Raw genomic sequence first — 27542 nt, 5'->3', positions numbered from 1 at the left:
TACACAAATAAATCCTAAGCTTGCATGAATTATGCAAAACAGCCCGAGATACTAAAAAACATTAAGTGTTAGAAAAAACATTACAAATTTTGTATTTGTATTTACTATGCCTCAGCAAATTTCTCTTTGCGGAGATCATTAAACTCTTGTCTTGTCTTTTCTTGTCTTGTTTCATCTTATCTCATCTTATCGTATCTTAATTTTGTCCTCAGCTTCTAGATGAAGGCAGTGAGTCTGAGCAGCGAGATGAAGTCCGTGTCCTGACGGATGATGAGCTCAAGATGAAGCTGCTTGCTGCTCAAGAGTTGTACGAATTGTGGAGAAATTCAGATTCTGGGGAGAAGGAAGATGGAGAGAAAATACTAGCTGTGAGTTTCTATTAGGGCCTACTTAATGTTTTAGTTCCAGTAAAATGGCAGCTTGCACTGTATGCTTTCTTGGAAAGCAGAGAAGGTTTATGAGTGTTTAAGGGTCAAATGGGGGTGATAATATCAGCACTAAAATTATTTAAGAGGTATGACCTCCGAATTTAATGTCCATCTTTAATTGGACAGAGCCAAATGGATGGAGAGCTTTAAAAACTCATTAAAACTATCTATGTTCAGAAAAACCCATTTGGGATTCGAGCCCGGGCCATCCACTCTGTAGTCCAGCATAAAACGAACTGAACTAATGTTGCACCAATTTGTGTTTACATTGTGTGCAGGAAGTGGCAGTTCTGAGCCTTGAGGTCAAGAAGCGGGACATGCAAGCAGATGGAGAGCTGGCCTCGGATGAAGATGTCAAGGTCGCACTACTGGCGGAGCTTCAGATGAAGCAAGATGGAGAGGCTGCACAAATGATGGAAACTCTTACTACTGTGGTCAGTTGTATTTCTCTTTGTCCAGTACATTAACTCTTTATCTCTGGCAGCGGCTTGCAGTCGGAACTGCTGTGCCGGTGAGCCGCTGACGGCATCTCGGGCCCATTCCTTTATGACGACGTTGACATCAAATTACTTTTCAACAGTTGCCAAAAACAGGTCTCTTTTATCGGAAGTTCATTCATTAGAGGAAGAACTATCAAATTAGGTTCACTTGTTTTGATTTTATAATCAATTTAGTGACGTTTTTGTGTTTAAGATTTAGTACCGAAACAGGGCCCGGCATAGTGGGTCCCCCCCCCCCCCCCTTCAGAGATAAAGAGTTAATCAGGGGTTCCAGATTTTGCAGACAAATCAAGAAATCTAGATTTTTTTATACAAGATGTATTAGACAATTATTATGATCCATAAATTTTGCGTTATTGAAGTTAATTGAAATAATTTCTTTTAATATCATTTCCTTTCACCTTGCTGCATCTTTTTCATTTTTTTTATTTCACAGAATTTTTATTGTGACAAAAACCTGTCAGCCCAAATTTTGGATTGTTTGTTTTGGCCTCAATAATTTTAATATCTATGGGGACTTCGCAGTCATTTCAACTTTGGGGTGTTGGATAAACTCCTTATGCTTTTTGCCTGTCTGATTTACTGAGTTATGGGAACAGTAATAAAGCGTATACTGTTAGTGTAATGAATAACTGACTGATCAAGTCAAACAGAGCTGTGTTTTTTTTGGTGCTACATCTGAGGTTAGAATTTGTTTTTAGAGAATCCTGTTTGACATGTGTGGGTGAGGCATAGTGCCAGGAGAGACAATTGTGTCCTGTCTGATGGGGAGATGGAGGATTAGCCCAAAAGGGGAGAAACAACTCTCTCTTTTAATTCTGCCTCTGTACTAACGTACATGCCTGATGAGTCTAACAAATGTCTTCCCTCCTACAGTATAATGGTGTCCTCAGTTTCACATTTTCATTTATTCACAGGACAATGAACACAAGAAACAGATTCTGAATTCCCAAAGAAAACAGCTAGAAGATAAACGCTATGACAACGTAGCAGGAATTTTGTTTACCTTCGCCAATGAGGAAGATATATTTGGGGAAGGAAAGGGAGAGGATGAGGAAGAAAAGACAGAAGAGGAAAAAGAAGATGATAAGGTTGTGAAAGCCTTAGAGAAGAAGTATGACGCAATGAGAGACAAACTACTTATTGAGGTTTGTATGATTTGTGTCAATACAGTTTTGAATTTAGATTTCAGTGTTCTTTTAATCTTACTGAAAAAATCTCAGTATGGTTTTGTTTAATTGCATAAAGAGAAGCACATGGATATGATAAAGTGCAAGAAAAAGTGAGATTGATAGACAGCAACAATAGAAGACAAGAAAAGAGAAGAAATAAGATCTTTCAGTGACTTCCTTCAACCACTATGTAGTAAAGAAAGTTTTATTTAATTGAATGTAAAATAGCTTAGTTTGCTGCACAACTACACCCAAAAGCTGACCACATGTACTGCTTTGCCATTTCTGAGGTAACGTTTCCTAGTGGTGTATAGTTCATTATTTATTTATTAATAGTGTACCTAACACACTGTAGGGATAGAATCTGGTTGAAAAACTTTGGAATTAGTACACAAATAAATCCTAAGCTTGCATGAATTATGCAAAACAGCCCGAGATACTAAAAAACATTAAGTGTTAGAAAAAACATTACAAATTTTGTATGATTATCTTAGTTTCTCCAAGTCAGAATCTTGAGCTCCTGTTGGGTATTGTGCTGTTAATGAATGATGTCGATCCACTCCAGGCTCTTATGAAAGAAATGGGAGAAGGTGACTGGAACAGACTTTCCGAGCTGGAACGACAGAAGAAACTTCTGGAGCTCAAGATGAAAGAGAAAAGACTGAGGAGAGAAGGAAAAATGGACGAAGTGGCTGCTTTGCTGGGACAGTTTTTGGATGACAATGAAGGTTGGCCTATTTTGTGAACATTTCTTTGATCTATCAATATGTTTTTAATTTTGGGGCTGTGAGTGCTAAAGAGAATAATCAAATGTGGAGAGGGTGTGATAAATGATAATTGTGATAATAATACTGACAATAATAAAAATCATATATTTTTTAGTTGTGAAAGGAAAACTGGCTGTGGAATGATTATAATAATGATGGTGATTTTGACGATAATAATAATCATCATAATATAATAATGACAATGATATTGAAATGACAATAATGATAATAATAGCATCAATGATAATCACAATAATTATTGTAATGATAATACTATTGATGATAATAATATGAAATGATGTTGATAAACTAATAATAGTTATAATAATACTTATAAACAAAATAATGACCTTATGAGTTTTGATATTTCTGTAACTCTCCCTTTTACATTGTGTTTGATGTAGCCGTACGCTTTTGAAGAACAAATTAGTATCCACATTACTCAAAGTAACACAAAAGCATCCGTTCTTCCTCTCTGCGATCTTCTAGAGATGCGTCGCATGTTGGGGGAGACAGAGGAAGACCAGAAGAGACGAATGCAGGAGAAGCTCGCCCTGAGGAGAAAGCTGAAGGAGGAGAGGGAGGCCCAGGGGCTGGCTGTTGATGATGAGACATTGGATGAACTGGTGGAGGAGGAGGATAAGAAGATACGCAGAAGGGTACGTTGTTGCTCTAGAATTTTCTCTGATGTTTTCCTGTCCTGATCTTTGTTTTAAGTATAATAATGATTATAACAATGTGAGTTTACATTGTGCCTAATCCTTAGAAGGCTCTAAGCCGTATATGGTGTACATGGTGTGACCTTAGCAACACACACACACATTCACACAGACACAGACACACACATATTCACGCATACACACACACACACACACACACACACACACACACACACACACACACACACACACACACACACACACACACACACACACACACACATACACGTACACAAGAACACACACACACACACACACACACACACATAACTCACAGACCCTCACACATCCTCACATACAAAAACCTGCCTAATGGGACTTTCTAATTGGTACTTTTTGTTCCTATTTCCACTATCTCTTTCTGTCATCATACTGGACTGCAGCTGAACCTGCTCTAACGACCACTTGATCTGTGGCGTTGGTGGCCTAGTGGTTAGGCTACCGGACCTGTAATCGTGAGGTTGCGAGTTCGGGGGTTCAAGCTGCGGGCCGGACGTTGTGTCCTTAGGAAAGGCACTTAACACAAATTTTTCTCACTTCACCCTAGTGGGAATGGGTACCCTGCCATAGACAGCGAACGATCTTGTCAGTATGTTAGTGTTTTAGAGCCTAGAAATGGCCACTTGTACTGTATGTTTCCCAAGAAGTTGAGGTTGCTTCAGAATGCTCTCAGGTCTGCTGGGGTAATAGTATAGATTGTGAAGCACACAGAGCTTGCTGTTGAGTGGGGATTAGCGCTATACAAATGCTATCTATTATTATTTAAGTCAATCACCTGTACAAACAGGTTTTCCCATTGAATTTTGATATATTATAATGACCCTGTCCAAGAGGACTACTTGTCTAAGAACTCTTTTTCCTTCAACAGTGGGAGGTCGTCTTGGAAAGGTTTAGCTTTATCTTTAAATTGTTATTATTGTGTTGGTTTTCTTCATTTTTAATTAGCTCAGAAAATAATAAAATACTGTAATATGAATTGTATTTTCATCTTTGTAGAATGTGCTGGAAAATCTGGATCATCAGTTTGAGGCAGAGAAAGCTGCTCTGTTGGCTGCCTTCAAAAGACAGAATGACCAGCTGGAAAGGGAGAAAGAGAGACAGCTTGCCGTAGCCAAGTTAAAGGTAAAATATTCCGTCCTTTATTCATGCCTGAAAGGGTGTTCTTCAAGGTGGTCATGGGGGGTGGGGCGGGAGGGGTGGGGGGGAGCTTGGGTGAGGGTGGGGGCTGCGATGATTGATAAGTGGACATTGAAAGAGAGACAATTCGCCTCAGTTAAGTTAAAGGTGAAATATTTCTTCATTTATTATTTGTGCTTGAAAGGGCATTTTCAGGATGGACGGGAGAGGGGGGTGGAGGAGCTGGGGTGAGGGGTAGCACTGCAATGATAAGTGGTGTGTGAATTCTGTATGTGAAATGTGCAAATGCCAAGAAAAACCTCATAGCAAAGACTGCTTTTGGATCCTTGACAATTGATTCTTCTTTGGAGACATTTTAGTCCTTACTCATATAAAGGCTTTCCACTGTGGTAACCTGCAATTGTGGTTTGTGTCTGAAATTTTGTGTAGTGCATGAACGATTTTTTGATTAATGTATTCTGTATGCCGTGGTTGAAAATGGAATGCCATTGGGCACCAAATTTTTCATTAGAGGCAAATAAAATGGTCTTGTTTTCCTTTCTTTTGAAATAAAAAAGTCCTGATATTTGTAAGATTTTCTTTACTTGTATGCATTTTTTGTAATGTTTATTTTGAGCTTTGTATTTCCAATTTCAGGAACATTCCTAAGCAGAATGTGCAATTATGCACACGGAAAGAACTTAGTGTTTCTAATAACATTGCATTTTAAGAGAAAATTTGTCGTGTAAGGACAGATTTGGCAAAAATAATTTCAAGAAGTCTTTGTTTTATGAATTTGCTGGACTATCTCCTTAATGTAGTAGCTGTTCACCGTTTCAAAATGTGTCACTTTATATTTGCAGCGTGAGGAGCGGAGAATCAAGCAAGAAGAAAAGTTTGAGTCAGCTGCGAACTTAATGGCCTTATGGAAGGAAACGGATAAAACTGTTGAGCAGAAGTGAGTCAAGGAGGTTATCTGAGAATTTTGCTATCATCAGTAGGAAAGTATTGTTCCTGGACTTAAATTTTTGAGAAATATCTATCATTTTGAATTTTTGGAATATTGATAAAATAAAGCAACTGCTTTTATAGTCAAATTTGCTCTAACAACGACTTAACCAAAACAACCACCTAAACAAACGAACACCTCGTTCTTCTCTCCCTTGCATTTTTACTATATTATAATAACACTGTCCAAGAGGACCACCTGTCTCAGACAACCACTTTTTTTCTTGACAGTAGGTGGACATGGTGGACAATTTTGACTGCATTTCCTTTGAAGATTTTATTGCATTGCAAAGTTACGTTTTTACAAACTCACACGACATTTTGCATTTTCCATCATGTACTCTTTTTCTGCATATTTCTCAAAATCTTGTTTTTATTGGTATCATTGTGTTTGCCTGACTTGTCAATCTGTACAAACAGTTGCATAGTAAATTTAGTTTGTTCAGATTTGCTTTTTAGGAGAGTTGACTGATTTGTTGTTGTGAGCGACCACAGAAGGAAATGGATGATGGAAAATGTTTTGTATTAATGTAATGGAAGCAAAGCTGATCCAAATCAGAAAGAAAATTGCTTTGTGTTGATCATTGTTAAAAAGTGAAAAAAGTTTTATCGCTAGGGTGATGATATTTTCTTCATTTATTGAGTGCTAAGGACATATTTATTCTGCTAGAAATACACCCGTCTTCAATTATATTGTTTCTCAAGTTCAGCTATGTTGTTCATTATCGTAAGTTAAACCATGTTTTCCCTTAAGTTTAACTGCGGATGGTTGGCAGGTGCCCTGGTGGGGTTTGCTCCTTCTTTCCTATCAAACATCCATCGTCCTCATCTCTCCTTACTTTTACTTTACTTTACTTTTCCGATCCAGCGGCCATTTGGGTTCTAGCCCTTCAATCTGTCGATATGACTCCTTATCTCTCCTCTTTTTTTGGGTTTGTTACTCTCTTGTATCACTTCTAATCTTCGGCAATTATATGACCTGACTGTGTTGCAAGTGCTGTAAAACTCTTACTAAGACTAAAACTAAAGTTTAACCATGTTTTTCTGAAAGTAATGATAGCTAATACACCTTCCTGATCACAAAAGTCAATATTTGGGCTTGACCTTCCAGCCTTCTCAGTGAGAGGGACAGACAGCGGCAGATAGCCAGAGACAGGATTGAGGCCCTGAAGAAGCAGCGAGCTGACAAGAACAAAGGCAAAACACCAGCCACTGATGACGAACCAGGCGTATCCTCTGATATCACTAATGGTAAGTTTCTTTGGAACCAATTCTTTGCTGCCTCAAAAAAGCAATGTATGCTTTGTTTTGATCCTCATAATATGTTATTAGGAAGGTAATAAGCACCATATAAGTTCACATCATTATATTATTGTTATTGTAATTGTTAACAAAGACTTCATAATTTCTTGTAAGGCATAATACTTGAGTAACCATTTGGGCTTGAAGCGAAGTGGAAGTGAGAGCAATATTTCGTCACTACACCTTTCTCGTTATAAGTCAAGTTTGTGCTTGCCTGTGCCGCAAAGATAGGCATACAGACTGTAGAGGTATAAAGAAATACAGATGTTATCTCAACATATTGGGTTGACTAAATACCACATTAATTTCTTTTCCAGAGACTGTGTTCCTCCAGGACAGTATTCTTGCAGGCATGGAGAAGCATCAAGGAGATGAACGGGACATGTTGATGACTTTGGTGTCAAAGTATGAACACAACAAGGACAAGGGAAAGCAATTTGCTAAAATGTCAGATGAGGTGAGTTATACATTTTTTGGCTTGCTTTTCTGTTTTGGGCTTGTTTCAACACAATAAAAGGTAAATTATGATAAAGCATCTTTGAAACAATATTCATCTTTAGCAGGAAGGGATGATGAGCCTCCAAATCTTTTTTAAAAAACTTTCCTTATATCAGAAACAATTCAATGAAGATTTGAACCCAGATCATTTGAACGGTTTCAGTTCTCACCAATTAGATTAACTTCTTACCCTTACTGGCGCTCTGAAGTCTTTCACTATGTCGTATTGTTGGTTGAAGTGCGCACTCATATGACCTTATGCTGTTGCGAGCACTGTAAAACTCCTACAAAAACAAAAAACAACAAAATTGGTTGAAGTGACCGTTCATATCTAAAACGAGTGTAAATCTTTAACTGTTTGAGCCATTTACTAGGTTGGGTTTTTTTGTGGGAAACAACATGGGCAATAATGTTACTTTGTCAAGAGTTTTACTTTAAAAAAATATCACATTTTTAATTGAAAATTTTGCACTAATGTGATCAGGGCTGTGTTTGTCTATAATGTCTATAATAAAACCCACTTAACCCTATCCATACACCCTGGAGTCATTTTGTACCCCCGGGGTTGTATTCTTCACATTTTAGAATACTTCTAGTTCGAAGATCTCTTTGAAACTTTCAGTATTTCTAAAAAAATCATTTTGACAGACTGCTATGCAAAGCGTACGGATCGGATTAACGAGTAAATTCCTCTTTCCAACCACGTTGTATAGATATGAAAGTAGAACACGACGTACGGATAGGTTTAGTATATTCTAAAACTGGGGAGAACTGGCAAAAATTGTTATTAACTTTTACACATCCTAACGAACTCTTTTTTTGTGTGTGCTTATGCAAGATGTTTTTCAAACGATTTTTTGTTTCTGAAATCTTGCAACTTTTTTGTGACATATTTCCACTATCCTTTTTATATATTGGCTGCATATTACTGTCAATCTTCAGTATAACAATTTTATTTTATGCAACTAATTTTTTATCAACTGAACACACACACACACACACACACACACACACACACACACACACATTTCAGGATGTGAAACTCCAGCTCCTAAAGCTTGAGCAGAACTATGCTGAGTGGGAGAAGAAAGTCTCCAAAAGCATTGCAGACGTCAATCTATCAAACCTGCCTCCTAAAAAGAAACTGAAAATCCAAATGGAATCCCAGAAGAGGCAGAAAGAACAAGCTGCCATTTTGGAGCAGGCCTTGTCTCACAAGTTTGAATGTAAGTACTATTTAGATGTATGGATGATTTTGTGTTTTTAGTGCCTATGTTCTCTTTTGTTTGCTGACGAGACATTTTCTACTTCTTAAAAGTTTCAAAGAGATCTTCGTACTAGAAGTATTCTAATATGTGAAGAATACAACCCCGGGGGTACAAAATGACCCCAGAGCGTACGGATGGGGTTAACCAAAGCATTCACCTATTGACTTGAAGCATGAAGCAAGTTTCCTTGCTCTGGGACACATCTGTTGTAAAAACAAGTTAGTTTCAATTTGTGTCACGACGCGGTGGAATCCGGCTCTCGTCAATTTTGGGGCATGTAGAGTTATTGGTGTCATTTTAAAGCTTGTTCATCCGTCTTGCTTTGGATAAAAGAAATATCCATTTCTCTCGAATAGAAGCCGAGATATTTACGAATGAAGGAGGTGGAGGTCATTTGGTTTCAGAGGTAAAATTAGTGAGAAAATGGCGCCAAAGATGAGTTATTTCCTTAGCTTGAGAGTTCATGGAAACTAAAAATTTACATTTTTTTGTGCCTTTATGATCATGGTTTTTCAGTAAAATACAAACAGAAATATGTTCTTTAATGGGCATGAAAGGTGTTGAGTCGAAAAACAAAAATTCGATAAAAATTGCCAAACAGACAGAAAAGTGCCAGTATCTTCAATTTCATTTTGACGAGCGCCTGATTTCACCACGATGCCTCACATTTTTTCCCATCTCTTCCCTTGCATGCCTGGTACAGTGGAGCTGAGACAGCTGAAGGTTCAACACCCAGACATCTCCCAGTCTGAGGCTCACAACGAGCTGTCTATTTGTGCACTCGCTGACCTTCAGGAGAAACAGATGCGTCAGGTTGAGTCCACACAAGACTCCATCAAGAATCAGGTAATGTTTTGAGCTCTCTTAATATAGACAATTATGGAGTTGTGGTTTATCTGAAGAATATTGTGAACTTTGTAAACACAAAGGAATACTAATGAAACGTTTCAAAATAATACTTTTTTGAAAAAACAATTTCCATAGAATTGTTCAGATTTTAAAAAATAAGTTGCAAGCAAGGGTAGTAAAAAGTGAGATGGATGTGATGCCAGATAACCCAAAGGTATTTGGGATTAACTGTTTAGAAAGGAAAGAGAAAAACGAGTCAGCAGTTATTGATAGAATTGGAAGGTTTTATGACATTGGTAACCGGAAACAGTCATATTTGCTAAATATACTGTATCACGTATGGAGGGAGGCAATATTTTTTTCGTTCTTCTCTCAAGGCTGAAGACCAGTTGAAAGAAATGCGCAAAATGCAGAGAGCTGTGAACAGTGAGGGCTGGTACAAAACCTTAGCCTCGACTTTGTTCTCTGTGTCTCTAATGATGGGAGAACTTCACACCGAGGAAGACATGGAGAAGAAACTCATGGAGGAATTTGAGCAGCAAAAGAAAGAACTGCTGGAGAGAGGTAAGGAAGTTTTTCATTCAGGCTCTGTCTTATTTTGAGTGAGACAGGAAATTTGAAACGTCAGAATCATAATGCATGAATATTTTTGTCTTTATAGTTATTCCCCCTTTAACTTTTTGAGCCCAGTCCTTGCTTAACCTGCCATACTTGTTAAGACTTTTGGATTAACAACAACGACAACAACAATAACGACAACAACAACAACAACAATGACAACAACAACAACAACAACAACCACTGGACTTGTAAGTCCTTTGACTTATTCCCCCTTTAACTTTTGAACCCAGTCCTTGCTTAACCTGCCATACTTGTTAAGGCTACTGGATTAACAACAACAACAACAACAACAACAATAACAACAACAACAACAACAATAACAACAACAACCACTGGACTTGTGAACTGGAGCACCTGGTGGAAAACCCTTAGATTTACATTGGGTGTGTGAAAGATAAGATGTTGTTGTTGTTGTTGTTTTCAAATCCCTTTAGCTACGAGCATTTCGCTCTTGGCAGCGCAATTCCTCCCTCAAGTAACCACATGTCCTTGTCATCTTGTCAACGCCAGAGTAGAGCAAGCTTGTGAAAGATAAGATAAAACATGCTCAAGTCTGCTGTTTTAACACCTCTCCTGTTTACATTGTTTGTTAACGTCAGGTTTTTAGTTAAACACATTCCTGCACCTGAGACACATATATACCAGTCACACATTCCTACTGTATCGGAAGTTTTAAACTTTTTTTTCCCGCCCTGATATGTTCACATGAACACTTGAAGTTTTTTGTTGACCGAACCTCATAAGTTTTAGCAAAGATAGTACATAACAAGATGGGCCACTTCTCTCATTGAGCCAATTAAAAAAGTGTCCTCAAAATTTGGTGGCGCCCTCTTCACAAAAGCGCACTCTTTGCGAACAGAGTTACCCTACTTGAGTTTTAAAAAATCAAAGTGAAACTAGCAAGTTTTGGGATAAATTTCGGAAGAACGCTTTTTTAAAATGGTTACGCTGACAAAAGACCTCTTCCGGAGGAAAGGGTGATGGTTTTCTTCGTTTAATTTGACTTTAGAGTGAAAGGCGAGAGGTCATTAAAATAAAAAAAACCCTAAAACTGCGCACTGAACGTACCCGAACTGCTGATGAACAGCAGTCGATCTGCGCACGCAAGGAGGTGCTATTCCTATTCTTCTTCTGGAAAAACGAAAGAGAGCTTCAAAACAGACTGCAGCGCCATCTGAAGCAAAGAGCATACTTCCTGCGGACACTTTTTTGGCTGAGTGGCCCATCTTGTTATTCACTATCTTTGGTTTTAGCCATGACAGTATGATACTCAAGATGTCTGCACTAACAAATACTGAAAGAGTTTGTGTCACTCAGCAAACTGTGGAACACAATATTTTGTTGGTGATAAAAAAAATGAGAATTTGTTCCTATGGCATACACTTTTCTCATTGTAGCACTTTGGTCTCCTGGCACACACTATTAATGTACCAAAGCTGACCATTTAGGTCTTTGTGAAAAAAAAAATTGCACATTTTCAGTTTTCATTTATAGAGAGTTATGTAGGAAATCTATCTGTTGCTGTGATGACTCTACTATGTAACAGTTAACATCACATTTCTTCTCATATTGGTATGTATTGCCTGTGAATTATTTTCTCTAGGAGGTTTCACCCGAAAAGCAGGTAAAGAAATCTTTGCATGCTTTAGCATGATGAGTGCCAACACTTTTGATGGACTGATAATGCGTGTTGAAAAATTTTGTTTTGTGCTGTGTGATTTTTTTGTTTGTATGGTTTAACACAACTTATTTTTTTTACTCACAGAAAGGTTTTGGTGAGCACTAGGCATAATTAAGAAAATGCTTGGTAGCCTCCTCTGTCGAGTTTAATTTAACAATTTTTTTTAGAAATGAGAAGTATTGTGCACCATATTAGATATTTGTTTTCTCTTCTCCTTCCTGACAACTCTTGTATTGTCAGACAGTTTGAGAGTGGATTTGAGCTTTTCAACTTTCATATAAATGTAATGATCACATAATTTAGTATTCACCATAAATATGTATTGGAGTATAAAGCATGCCTCGACATTTTTTAGACTGTCCTAAACCTGTGATTCTTAACCAGAATTCGATCGAACCCCAGTGATGAAGTGAGTCAGTCTCAGGGATTTAGCAATAGCATGCTTATGTGTTTGTGTGTGGCTATTCTGTTCACCCCAATCTAAGGGTTCTGTGACTGCATGATTGAAACTTGCAGGGTTCGGTACCTCCAACAAGGTTAAGAACCACTGATAAGCTCACCTATATACATCAAATATATTATGTTCTTGGAGAACATATGCATGCGATTTAGATAGTCCAAGTTGAGTTCCTAATGTATGGCACCATTCACTGGTGCATCTCTTTTTTTTTTTTATCTAATGACTAACCCTTTTGCAATGGTTATTTTATGGCTCACATAAAAAATCTGCTTCCAGTACAGCAGTCTGACGTATTTAGTTTTTTTACAAAGAAACAAACCTTCTGAAAAAAAACAACCCCCAATTGTTTTCCTCATGTTAAATGAGAATGGTATCAAAATGAGAGTAGCTGTTCTTGTAGTGTCTGTCTGTGTGTGTGTGTGTGATTGTGTGTGTGTGTGTGTGTGTTTGTGTGTGTGTGTGTGTGTGTGTGTGTGAGTGTGTGCCTATGTTTTTTTGTGTGTGTGTGTGTGTGTGTTTGTCTATGTGTATGTATGTGAATGTGTGTAATTGAAAGGGACAGCAGGCGTCGGAGATAATTGAAAGAGAGAACCACAAAAATGCAATACAAAAAAGCTGTACTTGAAGAGAGAAAAAAGCTGTACTTGAAGAGAGAGAGAGAGAAAGAGAGAGGGAGGGAGGGAGAGAAAGAGAGAGGGAGGGAGAGAAAGAGAGAGGGAGAGAGAGAGAGAGAGAGAGAGAGAGAGAGAGAGAGAGAGAGAGAGAGATAGAGAGAGAGAGAGAGAGAGAGCGAGAGAGAGAGAGAAAATGAAAACAAAAGGGAAAGAGAAAGGAAGTAGGAAAAGAAAGAGTGAACAAGAGAGAAAAATACGTGTGGAGAAAAACAAGAAAAGAGGATTCCTCTTGTCTGTTTGTTTCATGTTGTATAACTAAGTGGCATTGAGAATAGGCTTCTTATGTGCTGCTGTTGTTAATAAAAAACGAAGCTCTTTCTCAGTTTGTCTCCCAGGAAGGAATTTGTTGTGTGTTTTGTTGGGGGGTTTTTATGCTCAAATTAAAGTTCAACATAATGACAATTTCCAAGCTTTCCTTAGACTAATTTTTTTTTTTTTTTTAAATGAATGAAGTCAGAAGAGACACAGAGACAGTGTGGTACAAACAGTTCCATTGATTTTTTATATTTTTTTTCATCATTGTTTTTCTTTGTTGAAGTAATCAATTAATGCTTGTTTTTTTTTCTTTGTTTTGTGTGAGTTTTGTCGTTTGTGTTAAAGTTGTGCTCCTTGCCTTTATTCAAATATTTTACAAAGTTGTTTGTATGGTTGATTCTTGCTATCATGTCGACGATGGAACTCAATTTGAATAAGTCATTCATCACTTTGATAGCAGTTGGGGATAGGAATAGGGAATGATAGGAGGTGGGGAAGAGAGTGTCTAGGATTTGTTGAGTGTATAGCTGTTTATGCATTGGGATAAAAGTGATAAATGTTACTGAAAGTTTGTGTGCGGGAAAGAGGGAGTGGCAGATGAAAAATGAGTAACTTCATTGCTTTTTACTCACCCTGTAGAGCAGAGTCTAACAGAGTTACTCATTTTTCTTGCATCAAGAATGATATAGCATGTTCCACATCAGTTCAAACTGCTTCCAGAGTGAAAGGGAAAAGCAGAAAAAGTTTTCTCTGATTTAGATTCTCATGAAATATGGTCTAGTTCAAGGTAAAAAGTACGTCTTAAATGGATAAAAAAGAACATGAAGTTTATATCAGGACTTATAAATGTATGTTCCTATGTATGTATTATTAATTGCTAACAGTTTAAGAGCATAACCCTTATGCCGCTTTACATATCAAGTTGATCTTGTAAATGTTTGAAAACTTTTTTGCATTAAAAAAAAATCAATACAGTATTGTTGAATTTAACTATTAACATCTGTAGGACTGTTCAAACAGCTTTTTGTTGTTTTTTTGTTCCAGTACTGTGTTATGTTGTTAGTCCATTCTGTCACCATTGTAATCTAACTGTGTTCAGGTCAGAGAGAGGCTATCGATGTTGATGCCATGCTCAAAGAACTGGAAGATCAGTACAACTCCAGGAAACAGGTAATAATCACCTCCCTAGAAGTGTGTCATATAAAGTTACTATAATATGTGAGACATCATGGTAAAATCAGGCGCTCGTCAAATTAATGAAATTGAAGAAAAAGGCATTTCTACATGTTTGGCAATTTATAGGCCTATAGAAATTTTGTTTTTCGGCTAAACGCCTTTTATGTTCATATGAAAACACATTTCCATGTGAATTTTACTCAAAAACCTTGTTTAATGATACAAAACATGTAATTTTCAAGTTTTCAAGGACTCTTAAGCTGTTGAAGTTACCAAACTTCGGCGGCCATTTTCTCCTTAATTTAACTACTGAAACCAGGCCACCCACCCTTCTTCAATCACAAATATCTCGACTTCTATTCAAGCTAGATGGATTTTTTTTTCACCGAAAGCAAGGCAAATGAATAAGCTTTCAGATGGTATCAACAATTCCACATGGCCACAAATGGACGAGCGTCTGATTACACCACGTTTTGACACATATGTTAAAAGAAATGTCTGTAGAATAGTGATGTCAGCTTTGACAAAAATATATATTGTATCAGACTTGGCTAAATGTTTTCTCCAGTAAAGAATGAAAATGTTTTCTGTTGAGGTGTTTATGTCAGGCCTATTTGTTTTGTGTGTGTCTAAGTGGCAGGTTGGGATGTCTTATTTGTTCTGTCTAGTATGATTGTGTCTTTTACAAACTTGTGAAATGTTAAAGTTCTGTTACTTTAATAAAGAATACTTTTTTCAATTTGCATCGAATCCTGAATAATTCTTATTCTTTACTGATTCTCATTTCTTATGCACAACTTTTCTGAAAGCTATGACAACAATTTTATTTTTTTGGCGTCCCCTGATGTATAGCATGCATAATATGCCATTTTTATATTTTATGTTGTGAATCAGTTTCTCACTGACAGTTTTCCCAAGCAATTATTGCTTCTTCTTTCCTATCAAACATCTATCATCTTTAGCTACCCTCCTTTCTTTTTTGTGTTTGTTACTCTCTTGTAACACCTCTAATATTCGGCACTTATATGACCTTATTGTGTTGCGAGTGCCGTAAAACTCTTACTACTAAAATTAATTATTGTAATGAATGGGGATGTATTTCTTTTTGCCAGGCACTCAGCTCTGATCTACAGAGACAGCGAGAGATGTTCAAGCAGAGATTGGCTCTGAAGAAACAGTCCAACGAGGACAAAGAATGGAATGCCGCAGCCATGGTTGGCCAGATTGTTGCAGCCACGCAGGCCAATGATTCTGCTGCCAAACTGGCAAGAGAAGGGCAGAGAGGAAAGCAAGACAACTTGGTAAGAAAGGAGCTTAACTTTGATTAATTGTGCAGAATAATTCAGTTTTAATGTCTGGTTTATTGGTATTATCAATGTACAATTATCTATGAGTGTATTTTAGAAATAGTTTAGGTTATGTTTAAGGGTTTTAAAGGAATTGTCAACAGTTTTCTCAGGCAATCACTGTGATCAATATTATATGTATTTTACGTGCAAAATTCTCAGATGATTAGGCCTATAGTTTATATTGTAGGAATCTTAGTGACAAATGAGAAAGGAAAGAGAGGAGACGGGGGAGCCCTGCTGTACTTTTGTATGTTGTAGAGTAGAGGTAGACAAACTTTTTGGATTGGAGACCATTTCGACATGGCTATAAACTGCAACAGGCTTAATCTTTTGAGACTGCTCATAGTGCGCAAGGTAACCTTTTTTTTATAATAAAGAGAAAATACAAAATATTAACGGGGTTTTTTTTTTTAACTGATAAGGATTTTTGAAAATTCAGTGAACAAATTTTTATTTTCCTTGAATTTCACTATGGAAATGAGTTGTGGCTCTAGTATTTTGACAAATGTGATCATTTTTGTGAAAGTTTTTTGTTTCCATAAGTATACAAAATTTCCAAATGATTTTATGGGCCATGTCAAACTCTATGACTGAAGGGCTGCATTTGACTCATGGGCCGTATTTTGTTCACCCATTAAAAAAATGTTATGTTTTATTTTCAGTAAGAGTTTCATGGCACTTGCAACCCAAATAGCTTATATAATTTGCGCGAAGATTGGAGTTTATGTGAAATCACTTAGAAGTCATGGTATTTTCTTCAACCTTCAGCTACAGCAAAAACTACAGGCCCGGCGAGAAGCCCGACGTCAAGCGGCGGAGGAAGCAGCGGACACTCTGGACAGCCCCATGTCTCGGGAGTCGTCCTTGATGGGACAGGCCAGTGACAGGAGTCGCTCCCCTAGACAGGTCTGTCTTTACTTACTGTCACTTCTGTCCTTCCTCTTGTATCATTGGATGTCGATGGGAGGTCTGTCTTTGTTAACTTTCACTTTTTCCTTCTTCTTGTATTATTAGATATGTAGGGGAGGTTTGTCTTTATAACTATCTCTTTTTGTACATGCTGCAGTAGAGTAATGGTCACTGTTTGGTCCTACTTCTTTTCTTTTCCATGTGTTATTGGAGTCTGTTTCTCTTGCTTTTTCCTTACACAAAATCAACATCCTTGTGTGCATATACTGGCCAAAAATCATGATATGCCTTGCCTGTGTTTACGTAAAGAATTTTACTTAGACTGTCATCTTAGGCCTAAAATTCTTTGCCAAAACTCATTTGAAGGCCACCTTGGCTGCTTCTTTGAGATGAAGTAGGCAACTGTAAACATTTTAAAAAAAAATATTATGCATTCCATTCATGTAAAGTGCACAAGTGTAATGTCCCCAGTGTAAAAGACACTTTCTGTCCTCATGTCTTTGGCCATTGTCCTTTCTCACCCCATGTTGTAGAAAAGGCCAAGAAACAAGAGTTCTCTATCTACTTCTGCCTTTGGATATAGCCTCCACCACTGTCCAACTATATCTCATCTGTTTTAGCTCTAAAGACAAGTCCCTCCTCCAGGTGCTTTTAGGTCTTCCTGTCTTTCTCTTTCTGTGTGGATTTTACCTTAAATCTTTGTGGGTAATATCTGTATTCAGTTTTCTGAAGGTGTGTCCAATCCACTTTTATTTTCTGTTACTGATTTCAATATCTGTTTCATGTTGATTTGGTTGCTCCTATAGCTGTTCATTTCTTATGGTGTCAGGCCAGCGATTCTTTAGAATGTCTTTGGGCGCATCATGTTATTTTACCATATCCCAACCTACCAGTCCATGTTGTATATGAGTTTACCTCGTTGTTTCAGACACCAACATTTTCCCTGACCCGTGAGAAGACGGTGGTGGACGTGAGGGTCAGTGACGAGCAGAAACAGGAGATGTACGACCAGGTGGTCCAACAAGGCCTCAAGAGACAGCAGCAGATCTTTGCAGAGCAGTCTCGACAGGAGGAACTGGTGAGGATCTTCTGTTGATTTATTTGTTTATCTCTTTCTTAACCCTATCCGTAGGCCCTGGGGTCATTTTGTACCCCCGGGGTTGTATTCTTCACATTTTAGAATACTTCTAGTACGAAGATCTCTTTGAAACTTTCTGTATTTCTCAAAAAATCATTTTGACAGACTGCTCTGCAAAGCGTACAGATCGGATTAACGAGTAAATCTATTCTTTGGAAAGTGATGCCACAGAGTGCCCCACGTCATATGGATACGATAGTAAAACGCAACGTATGGATAGGGTCAATTCTACACTTTGTTTACAGATATGATCCATTTTCACTAGCTCAAGCAGATAAAGGCAACTACTACACATAACAGCATGAATTTGTTTGAAGTTGTCATTGTGAAGGTTGAATAATTCAGCATGGCAGATATGACTTATTAAGAGAGAAGGAAATGTAAAGAGGAAAATAAAGAAAAGGAGAAAACATTAAAAGAGGGATTAGAAAAAAGGAGACTTTGGTAAAGAAATTATAACCTTTCGTGTGAGGTGATTTATTTAATTACTTTCACAAATTCATGATTTCCTAATATATTTACTTTAGCACTTATGTCCCTCAAATATTTCTGCTACTAGTCTGTCATATACATCAGTAAAAATAATAATAATGTTCAATTGCATTTGTATTGCCCTTTTTTAAATCAATGAGTTGAACAATATGCATTAGAAAAATAAAGTGTGACAACTTTTACTCACCACTCGACATACTCGTACATTGTTAGGAAATGGTGGATTCAGCATGGCAGAAATGTTGTTTTATGAAATGTTCTAGAAGTTTCAATCTCAATGGATGTTCTATTAAAAATTTTTCTTCTGTAGTTCAGATGAGGTGGGATGATTTTTTGGGTGTTTTTCTTCCTTTTAGCTTAAACGGAAATTGGAGCTCAGAAGCAGCAAACGTGAGAATGAAGCCGCAGCTCTCTACAGTTTGGGTGAGAGGCAAAAGACAGTACTTCAGCAATCCCAGAGGGTAAGTTTTTTCTTGTTTGTTAAAGGAGAATATGTTGCAGGGTTGAAGAAACTTGTCTCCTAAATGTCCAAAATTGTGTCGATGGGGGCATAAAACATTTACACTTACTATTCCATTTTTTTTTTTTTAAATCGAAATTGGATTGTGTATAAGCTCAACACACCTTCCTTTCAATGTTGTGATATTTTTTAAAGGGTGGGACTTTAGATTTCAATGTCCACATTTACACTTGCTATTCCATTTTTTTTTTCTCCAAAAATCGAAATTGGATTTTGTATAAGTTCAACACACCTTCCTTTCAATGTTGTAATATTTTTTAAAGGATGGGACTTTAGATTTCAATGTCCACCACCCACAGTACCCTACCAAGTGGTTTCAAAGCTTTGAAAAATCCCCCAAACAACCCAAGTTTCAGAATGTGTAATCAAGAATTCAAACCAGTACACTACAGGATGCTTATCATGTCAATGTGCTTATTTTTACTCAAACTTAAATAACTTGACCCTTCTTTAATTAGGAAGCTTAAGTGAAATAAACAGTCAGAGAAATTCAAAGAAAAGTTGTAACCTTCTTAATTCATCTTTCTGCTTCATTCTTGTGATATGTATATGAATTTAAAACTGCCGTGACTTTAATGGTATCAGTGATTTATGGTAATATCTTCCACTCTTGATTCTGTAGTATCCTCCATTATAGGCCTAAGTACCTGATTATTATTCTTATGTGAGGCAATGTGGGGAAATCAGGCACTCGTTAAAATAATGAAAGTCAAGAAACTGGCATTTTTCCGCAGGTTTGGGAATTTTAATTGAATTTTTGTGTTTTAGTTCAACACCTTTCCTGCCCATTAAAGAACACATTTTGGTGCGGATTACACTGAAAAACGTTGATTTAAGGCATAAAAGAAGTACATTTTCAGTTTCCATGGACTCTCAACTAAGGAAACAACTCAACTTTGGCGCCCATTTTCTCGCTAATTTTACTTCTGAAACAAGATGACCCCCACCACCTTCAATCGCCAATATCTTGACTTGTATCCAAGATAAATGGATATTTTTTTTCATCACGAGAAAGGCAAATGGATAGGCTTTAAGACAATACCAATAACTCTGTATGCCCCAAAATTGACGAGTGCCTGATTCCACCGCGTTGTGACACATATAGTCTATGAGCCTCTCTTTAAATTAGATAAACAAAATTAGATAATTTCTTGCAATTGTGGTCATATTAATTTGCTCTTTTTTTCTCCAGGATGAGAGAGAGAGACAGCTTGCTCAGATGAAAGAGAGAGTTTCAAAGATGAGAGAAAGCCGGTCCAAATCTCCTCGCGGAGGATCAATGAAACACATGTGATCCATCTCCAAGGGTTGTTACTGCCTCAACAAGATACTTAAAATGTATTACTAACACTCATTACTTGTGTATTTTCTTGTTTCTATTCAAACAAGCTTACATAATTTGTCCCAATTTGGTAATAGAAAAAAATAAGTGTTCCGTGTGAAAGTCTTTTTTAAGTTGAAATTAGAATCTAGTTTATTGAATAATAAAAGTGTACAAGTTATGAGACAAATCTGTATGTGTAGTAAACTTTGACCAAATCAGCATTTAAAAATAAATCAAAATATTACCCAGTTTTTTTCTTTCACTCAGTTGACATATATCGTTCTCCTGTTATCTGTATTGACAAAATGGAACATCTAGGTATAAGATTTTAGGATTTATTTGTGAGGCCACTTTTGTTTTAAATCTTATAGGTTTTCAGCTACAAGTATGTGACCTGAGTTGTGCAGACACTATTTACATAGTGATACAGATGATCATCATATAAATTTTTATTTTAGTTCTTATCCTATTTAAAATGGGATATCAGTTCATGGCCTTTTCGGCATACTCTTATCTGTGCCTCAGGACTAGTAGCTTCAGCTTTACCTGCCTATAGCTCCTTCGTGACAGCTCTCGTAGATGGTACCTTGGCCACCATGAGCCAAGATGATGTTGTCTTGTACAATGTATGTCCTAAAATCAACCAATTTTAGCAATTGTGAGGACCGCAAGACATGCACAATATGGGATTTTATAACCGCACTATAACATCTTTGAATGGAGTTTGCTGGAAAACTGAAGAAAGATTGGAATTTTCCACAGCGAAAATGTATGAACCACAAATCTTTGATCACGAAGAGGTTTCAAAATGACTGAAACCTCTCAGTCCTGACAGTAAAAATTGAGCACTGTATAGACTAAAAAAAGCGTATGTCATGAAGGGGTGAGATATTTTTGTGCAAGTGTGAAGTGTATTAGTGATAAGATGGTCATAGTCACTGTGACACCTTGTAAGTTCAGGGGAAGCTTAAATTTTGTTTAAATAATGACCATAGTACCTTTTGTAGACGTGAAAACAGAGCTTTTATTTATGTTATCTGTAAGAGTATTTAGATATTTTTGCTGAAGTTTGGCTTGTAATTCAAGTTGTTCCAAAGACACCGATTTAACTTTGGAAGAATGTTTGCTTCTCACTTCTGTGGATTTTCCTAATGTGCAATGAATATTCCATGATTATAATGGTTAAAAATAAGGCTTTTAAACAATGGAAGATTAGAGTTTAAATGATGAGGGAGCATGTAACGTACTTTGTCAATGTTTTTTGTAATTCTTTTTATGCCAGAATGGGAGATTGCTCTATGGTTTTCATGTGACAGAGACCTGTTAATTATGTGATGATCTATAGCAGATACAATCTGGTGTGTGAAAAGAGGATATAATCTCAAACTTTCTTTTGGTTGTGAAAATAAAGCTCTTATTTCTAGTTTACCATCTCTGACAGAAAGTTTGCAGATTTCACAATAACTTCTTTTGCCAGCTAGTTCTTTCCATCTCAGTTGCGGAGGGACATACAGTGTTACAACCTATTAAGGACACACTTCTGTCATACCCACATTCCTTCTTTACTGAATGCTTATTATGCCTTGCTTACCAAGTGCTGGTCGTTAAGATAGCAGAAGAAAATGAGGAACATTTTTCCTTGTGCTTTACAATTTATGTTTGTTGTCATGTGAGAAAAAAAATTATTGTTATATTTCCTTTGTATAATCAAAAGCAACAGTGTTTCAGGTAACTTCTGTAAAATGACAATAAGCTTTTTCTGTGATAATCAAACCATTTCTTGAAAATCTAAACATACACTTGTATCTGTTCCTATTATTTTACTATGATTTTGAGAGTTTTTGATTTTTTAATCGGACGAGTGTCTTTTTTTGCAATTACAGTCTAACCTTTTCAAGACAACCACCCACTGTCAAGTAAAATAGTGGTCATCTAAGACAGATGGTCCTTTTGGACTATATCATTAAAATATTGAAGAAAAAAACCACCCCCACTAGTGGGCAGGTAGGATTGTCTTTGTGTGGGTGATTGTCATGGGCAGTTAGCTGTAAGAGCAGATTCGACTCTATGTTATAATGCTTTTGAAACTTTTTAATTCGAGTGTCTTTTTGGCAAATATTTATTTTTTGTGTCAGCTGGCCTGACTATTTATGTTAACATAAGCTTTTATTTTTAGTTTTGTGATACCGTATTGCATTTTCTTTCAGAGACATTCCTAATTAACAAGAGTCCGTCCTTTTACAATTAATTTGAGCAGCTTTTTTAGATCTGCAATATAATAAATTTATTGTTAACCTTTTATAAACGCAAAGTGTCAATGTTATCATGCAATCTTAGCCAATTTGACATTTGTATAACCTCTGTGTATTCTTAATCCTTTCCTGTTCTTATACTTTTCCAGCAATGTTGGCCCATTTGTTAAGTTATCTGCACAGTACATGGGGCAGCCTCCTGGAGTTCACATTCCTTTACACTTTGGGGAAGTAAAAGTAAAGACTGACGCTGACTCCGACACACCTCCTCCTCTAGAAAACTTTGTCTTTTTCTCTTTCATCTATGAATGATCAGCCTAGTCTCTAGTGCGAAGGCTGCTTTTGCCGCAAGTCTTCCAGGTTCCTGTAGAGTTTTGAGGCTCCCTACTCAGGGGTTTGCCAATACTGCCTTCTAAGTGCTTTAGGACAGACTTGTAATATAATGTAAATCTAGAAATTAACCCAAAGCTACGGCTTAATATCAGTTGATCAACTTTTACCCTAGCCAAGCTTACCATTGAGGAATTCCATCAGAGAAAGGTGCCGCACGTCCGTCCAGTTTTTGACAGGTAAAAAACGACAACCAGGAAAGGGTTAAATGTGTTGACTGGGATTTTGTTTTAAGTATAATATGTTGTATTGCTAGTTATTACTGACGACCGTGACATGAGTCACTTATTTAACTGTTTGTCTTTTCTTGTCCTTATACTTATATGTACCTTTCAAGCTTCTTTTGGTCTTTTATGTTGGACACTGATAGGCTCTACTTCTTTAATTTCCCTCTTTTTTTGCTCTCCGTCCATTTTACTTTTTCCTTGGACTTTCACTAAATGATTGTTATTAAGTAGCGATGTGTGTGCCTTTACTTAAACTCAAACGTGTTCTTCTGTAGTTTGCCAGTCGTTTCATTTTTGAAAAGGTAACTTTTACTGTACATGTCTAAAGTGCTTCACGCCACCCACCCCCTGTTGTTTATTTTTTCTTTTTCTAAATTTCCAAATTTCTGTCTCCTTGTGTTTCTCTGTGAGCACCTATGTCCTTTTGCACTTTTCTGAAGGTTCTTTCAGAAATTTAAATTCAATAAATATGATTGTCATGATGTCCATACATTTTATGATGATACCTTACTATCTTAAAGGTACAGACGGATTATTCCAGTCCCAGGGATAATAATTTGTTTAACATACAGATTTTGTCACTGCGACTTTTTATATTTTTGCTTTGATCAATTTTAACACTAATAAACTGGTGTACTGTAAAAGTCAGATAGTGTTCTCTTCGTTTAGTTTACTGAGTTGTAGATTTTTATTTGTGTTACGAGAGGAGAGAGAGAGAGAGAGAAAGAGAGAGAGAGAGAGAGAGAGAGAGAGAGAGAGAGAGAGAGAGAGAGAGAGAATGTGGTCTAGCCACAGCCCCTGTGCACGTAACCAATTATATTATTATTATTATCAACTGCTTCGGTCTGTCTATTAAGCCCACTATAACAGCAGTCGGAGGAGACGTGGCTCATTATTCCTTTACCTTTCTCCTATCGTTGACACTCTTGAACCTGTCAGTCACAAGCAAGCATATCACGTTTTCTAAGATAATATTATGCTTTAAGGGACACTTTCTCCGTGGCTCATTGCAAGAAGGGTGCATATTATTTCATGATCTTGAGAAAAAAACCGCGGAGAATTACTCTTGACGTTTTTTATTGAAGTCAGTCACTTATACGTAGCTTGAAAACTCATATTCTGTATGTAGACGTCTCTTCCTGCTTTTGGCACATGAAGAGTATGGGCAAGTCTTATGGGTAACAAATCAATCTTTTAAAAAAGCCAACCAGCAAACAAACAAACAAAATCCTCTATTTTGTCAGATACGTCGTTCTGGCTTGGGGCAGCCGACTGCTCTTGAAAGGCGTCATTTACACATTATTGGTTAAAGCAGGACGCCTGGGGACGGTCAGGGGTGGCGCAACACCTCTAATGTCATAAATATCCAATGTACACTGCTAGTCGGATTCGTTTGATCGAGTAGGAGCTAGCAAATTTTCTTTCATGAATGGGACAAAAGCTACCATTTTGGCACAATACTACTAATTTAACTGAATTAGAGTCTGGCCTTCAAAATTAAAGACATGTTTGCTTTTCAAGGCCGTGAGTCGAATCATTTGTATTGTGCCAAAGTACATAGTATCTTTTGCCCCCTCCATGGAGGAAAAATCTTAGTGGCCCCTGATCAATCGGATGAATCCTATTGGTAGTGTGCACAGGATATAATGTCTGCGGTACCTTTAATGTAAAGTCTGCGGTACCGTACCTCTATTATGAAGCCTATAGTATAGGGTCTACGTGTATTATTGCAATATTTGTCTCACTGATCAGGGGCAAGGGAGGAATGTTTTATGACGGCCTGCTTGTTTGGCAAGAATAATCCAATTTCCTGGCGAAGACTTTTGGCCTGTCTGTGTCAGTCAACGAGCTGCAGTGGTTCACAGAGGAAACCCGAAATGGCTATGGAGCTGTTGTCATTGATGTCACTGCCGCCTCTCCTGCTGCTGCTGCTGTTGCTGCTGTCGCTGCTGTTGCTGCTGTTATTGTTGTTGTTGCTGGTGGTGCTATGTTGCTGTTGTCGTTGTTCTTGTTTAGCTGCTGCTGCTGTTGTTGCTGTTTTTGTTGTTGTTTTTGTTGATGTTGTTATTGCTATGCTTCTGTTGGTATTTTTCTGGAAACTGGACATTTTTCAGGAGTGGAATACTGGCTCTAGTTTTGCTTAGATAAAAAGTTGCAAGGTACACTCTTTTTCCCTGTTTTACTGGCTTTTCTTTTTGGTAACGGTGGTTGGCGGGTGCTCTGGTGTGGTGTGCTTCTTTTTTCCTATCAACGTCTGTCGTCTTTATCTCCCCTCCTTATTTTTTGTGTTTGTTACTCTCTCGTAGCACTTCTAATCTTCTGGCGCTCATTTGATCTTATGCAGTTGCGAGCGCCGTAAAATCTCTACTAAAACTAAAACTAACAAAAAAGAAGAAAGTGTCTAGATAGCCCGAAAAAAATGTTTAGGTTCAACATCCCTTGCAACACAGTAAGATTATTTAGGAGGTAAAGGACCTCTGAATTTAGCGACCGTCTCCTTTATGACTGAGCCAAACTGGAAAATTCGTGTAAAGTGACCTTTGTAAGGACACGACGTCGAGTCAAGCTGAGCCTTGAACCTTCGAGCCCGCAACCTTACGATTATGGGTCCAGTAGCCTAACCACTAGACTACCGACACCACTATAATTTATATTATACTCTGCCCGAGAAGTGCGTCTTGGGTTTGTTATCCCCATATACAATTTTGATTCCTTTTCGAGGCTGAACTTATATTGGCGTCTGTGGTGTAACGGTTTGGCCCTTCATCATCACACGCAGAAAACCCGATTTCTATTCCTGTGCAAATAGAATTTTTAGCGAGTATCTCAGTCTTTCTGCTGGGACATTAATGTATCATTCTCAGTCTGCATTAGCCCTGACAGGCAGGATGGAAGTAGCCCGCCTCCTAAATGATCTAAATTACGTCGATGAAGGTGTTAAACCTCAATACTATTTTTTCCCCTTTAAAATTGAATTCTGAGTGTTTGCGCTTCTACAGTATCAATTACATCGGTTCTTAACCTGATGGGTTTTTTTAAATCGGTGGCTTAATGGACATAATGTTATGAAATGTCATAACATTATATTCTTATTGTGCGAACTATACCCTGATAGAAGATATTAGTAGGAAGCGTGAACAGGGCTTTAAAGATTGTGCCATAGACTCGCATTTTAATATCCTATCTAGACTGTGCCCTCAATTGAGGGCAAGCGAGGCAGGGGTAGGCCCAGAACAACATACTTAGGGAACCTAAACAAATAGGTAACAGTGAAAGATCAGGGAAACGTAGCTTTTTTTTAGAGCATCGGAGCAAAGGAATGAATGGAAAACCATGATCGCCGATGTCTGTCGCAGATCTGGCACTGGATGATGATGATCTAAACTGTGCACTCTGACGTACTTCCGGTTCACTGTGGAACGCGGCAATTGAGTCTTTTTGAAACCAAATGAAGGGCAAGGTTGGACTGATGTCCCCCCTTCGTTTGCGCACCTATCATGCGCGTGAGCGCAGGGAAGTGTTTATTTAGCGTAAAGAGCAGCGGCCATGACCGTATCATAATCCAAGTCTATGGATCGCGTTCACCACTCATACCTAAATGGAGTATACGAAAATGAAAATTATGAAAGAAGTGCACACTACAACTCTTCATTTTAACAAAACGCGCTAACGCGCTCGGATTATTCAAATTTGCTGCATTTCAAGCTCGAAATTGGTTCCCCATTTACGGGTTATTTCTTAAGTTTCACGAGCTGTTAGACTCAATCATAGGTCATTGCAAAAGCGGAACGCATAATAGTTCAGCCATCAGAACATCAACTGAAAGGCGGAAATGCTTTAGGAGCAAAATAAATGTATCCCCATTCAGAGTAAAACTACAAACTTCCGCTAGACAGATCATGTTAAATGATAGTTAAGGTTTTACTCTCCGCATCGAAATGATTTTTTTAATCGACTCTATCTGTTATAGGACCAACTTAGGATGTTTGCTTGAGTAAAGAGGTATACGTCGTCTTGGTTGTTTGATCGACTCTGTCTGTAAGGACAAACGTGGGTTGTCTGTTTGTTTGAGTAAAGTGATATTTGTGTTGGACACATTAACGTGAAAATGTTTCTGAATGTTCTAGGGTCTGCTTGGGGTGGGGGATGGGGGGGGGGGTTAGTTGTACGTCCATAGAGCATGCTGTAAAACATGGGTTTGCGCAATATAAATGGGATTATTTATATTAACCCTGTGAAAAAATGATAGAAACAAGAGAGGGGAAGAAAAGAAGCTGAACCTAACAGTGTCGCCCTACAACCACACGCTCCACTCGGGTCATAAAGATAGGTCTCAGCTAGCTTTCATAGAGGTGACAAGAGACTGCTTTAGGGGCCAAAATTGCACTATACCTTGAAGACAGTATTTACCATATTGTACGATGGTCTCCAAAAAGGAGAGACGGGG

The 27542-nt window shown here is 37.6% G+C and overlaps 2 protein-coding genes across 3 annotated transcripts in view; both read left to right on the top strand.

Annotated features, from left to right (window-relative positions):
- The window catches only part of LOC101847194, a gene marked incomplete in the record, with an annotated part of 33595 nt that extends 28224 nt beyond the window's left edge, over positions 1-5371 (top strand). The window contains 7 exon segments of the mRNA XM_035970270.1: positions 213-368; positions 707-862; positions 1846-2076; positions 2666-2828; positions 3357-3526; positions 4583-4708; positions 5360-5371. Of these exon segments, the coding sequence (XP_035826163.1) occupies positions 213-368; positions 707-862; positions 1846-2076; positions 2666-2828; positions 3357-3526; positions 4583-4708; positions 5360-5371 (1014 nt within the window).
- Positions 5372-5551: 180 nt separating this feature from the next.
- Positions 5552-21330, top strand: LOC101863030 (stress response protein NST1). Of its 2 annotated transcripts, XM_013083614.2 has the most exons (13): positions 5553-5660; positions 6822-6961; positions 7330-7469; positions 8544-8736; positions 9482-9624; positions 10005-10191; positions 11852-11872; positions 14418-14488; positions 15607-15795; positions 16612-16749; positions 17681-17830; positions 18739-18843; positions 20095-21330. In XM_013083614.2, the coding sequence occupies exons 1-13, from the start codon at positions 5620-5622 to the stop codon at positions 20194-20196; spliced, it is 1620 nt and encodes a 539-aa protein (XP_012939068.2). In that variant the 5' UTR covers positions 5553-5619; the 3' UTR covers positions 20197-21330. The 2 variants fall into 2 exon arrangements, with proteins under 2 accessions (XP_005100379.3, XP_012939068.2); XM_005100322.3 differs by lacking the exon at positions 11852-11872 and having other exon boundaries at positions 5552-5660.
- Positions 21331-27542: the final 6212 nt, after the last annotated feature.

The sequence above is a fragment of the Aplysia californica genome, unplaced genomic scaffold (assembly GCF_000002075.1).
Source record: "Aplysia californica isolate F4 #8 unplaced genomic scaffold, AplCal3.0 scaffold00244, whole genome shotgun sequence".
Classification (NCBI taxonomy): domain Eukaryota; kingdom Metazoa; phylum Mollusca; class Gastropoda; order Aplysiida; family Aplysiidae; genus Aplysia; species Aplysia californica.
This window is presented reverse-complemented; position numbering and strand designations above follow the sequence as displayed.

Coding starts and splice junctions, on each gene's coding strand:
- LOC101863030 (XM_013083614.2), top strand. CDS start 5,620: ATGGCCTTATGGAAGGAAACGGATAAAACTGTTGAGCAGAA. Junction 11,873..14,417: donor AGGTTTCACCCGAAAAGCAG/GTAAAGAAATCT, acceptor AACTGTGTTCAG/GTCAGAGAGAGGCTATCGAT. Junction 15,796..16,611: donor GAGGAAAGCAAGACAACTTG/GTAAGAAAGGAG, acceptor TTCAACCTTCAG/CTACAGCAAAAACTACAGGC.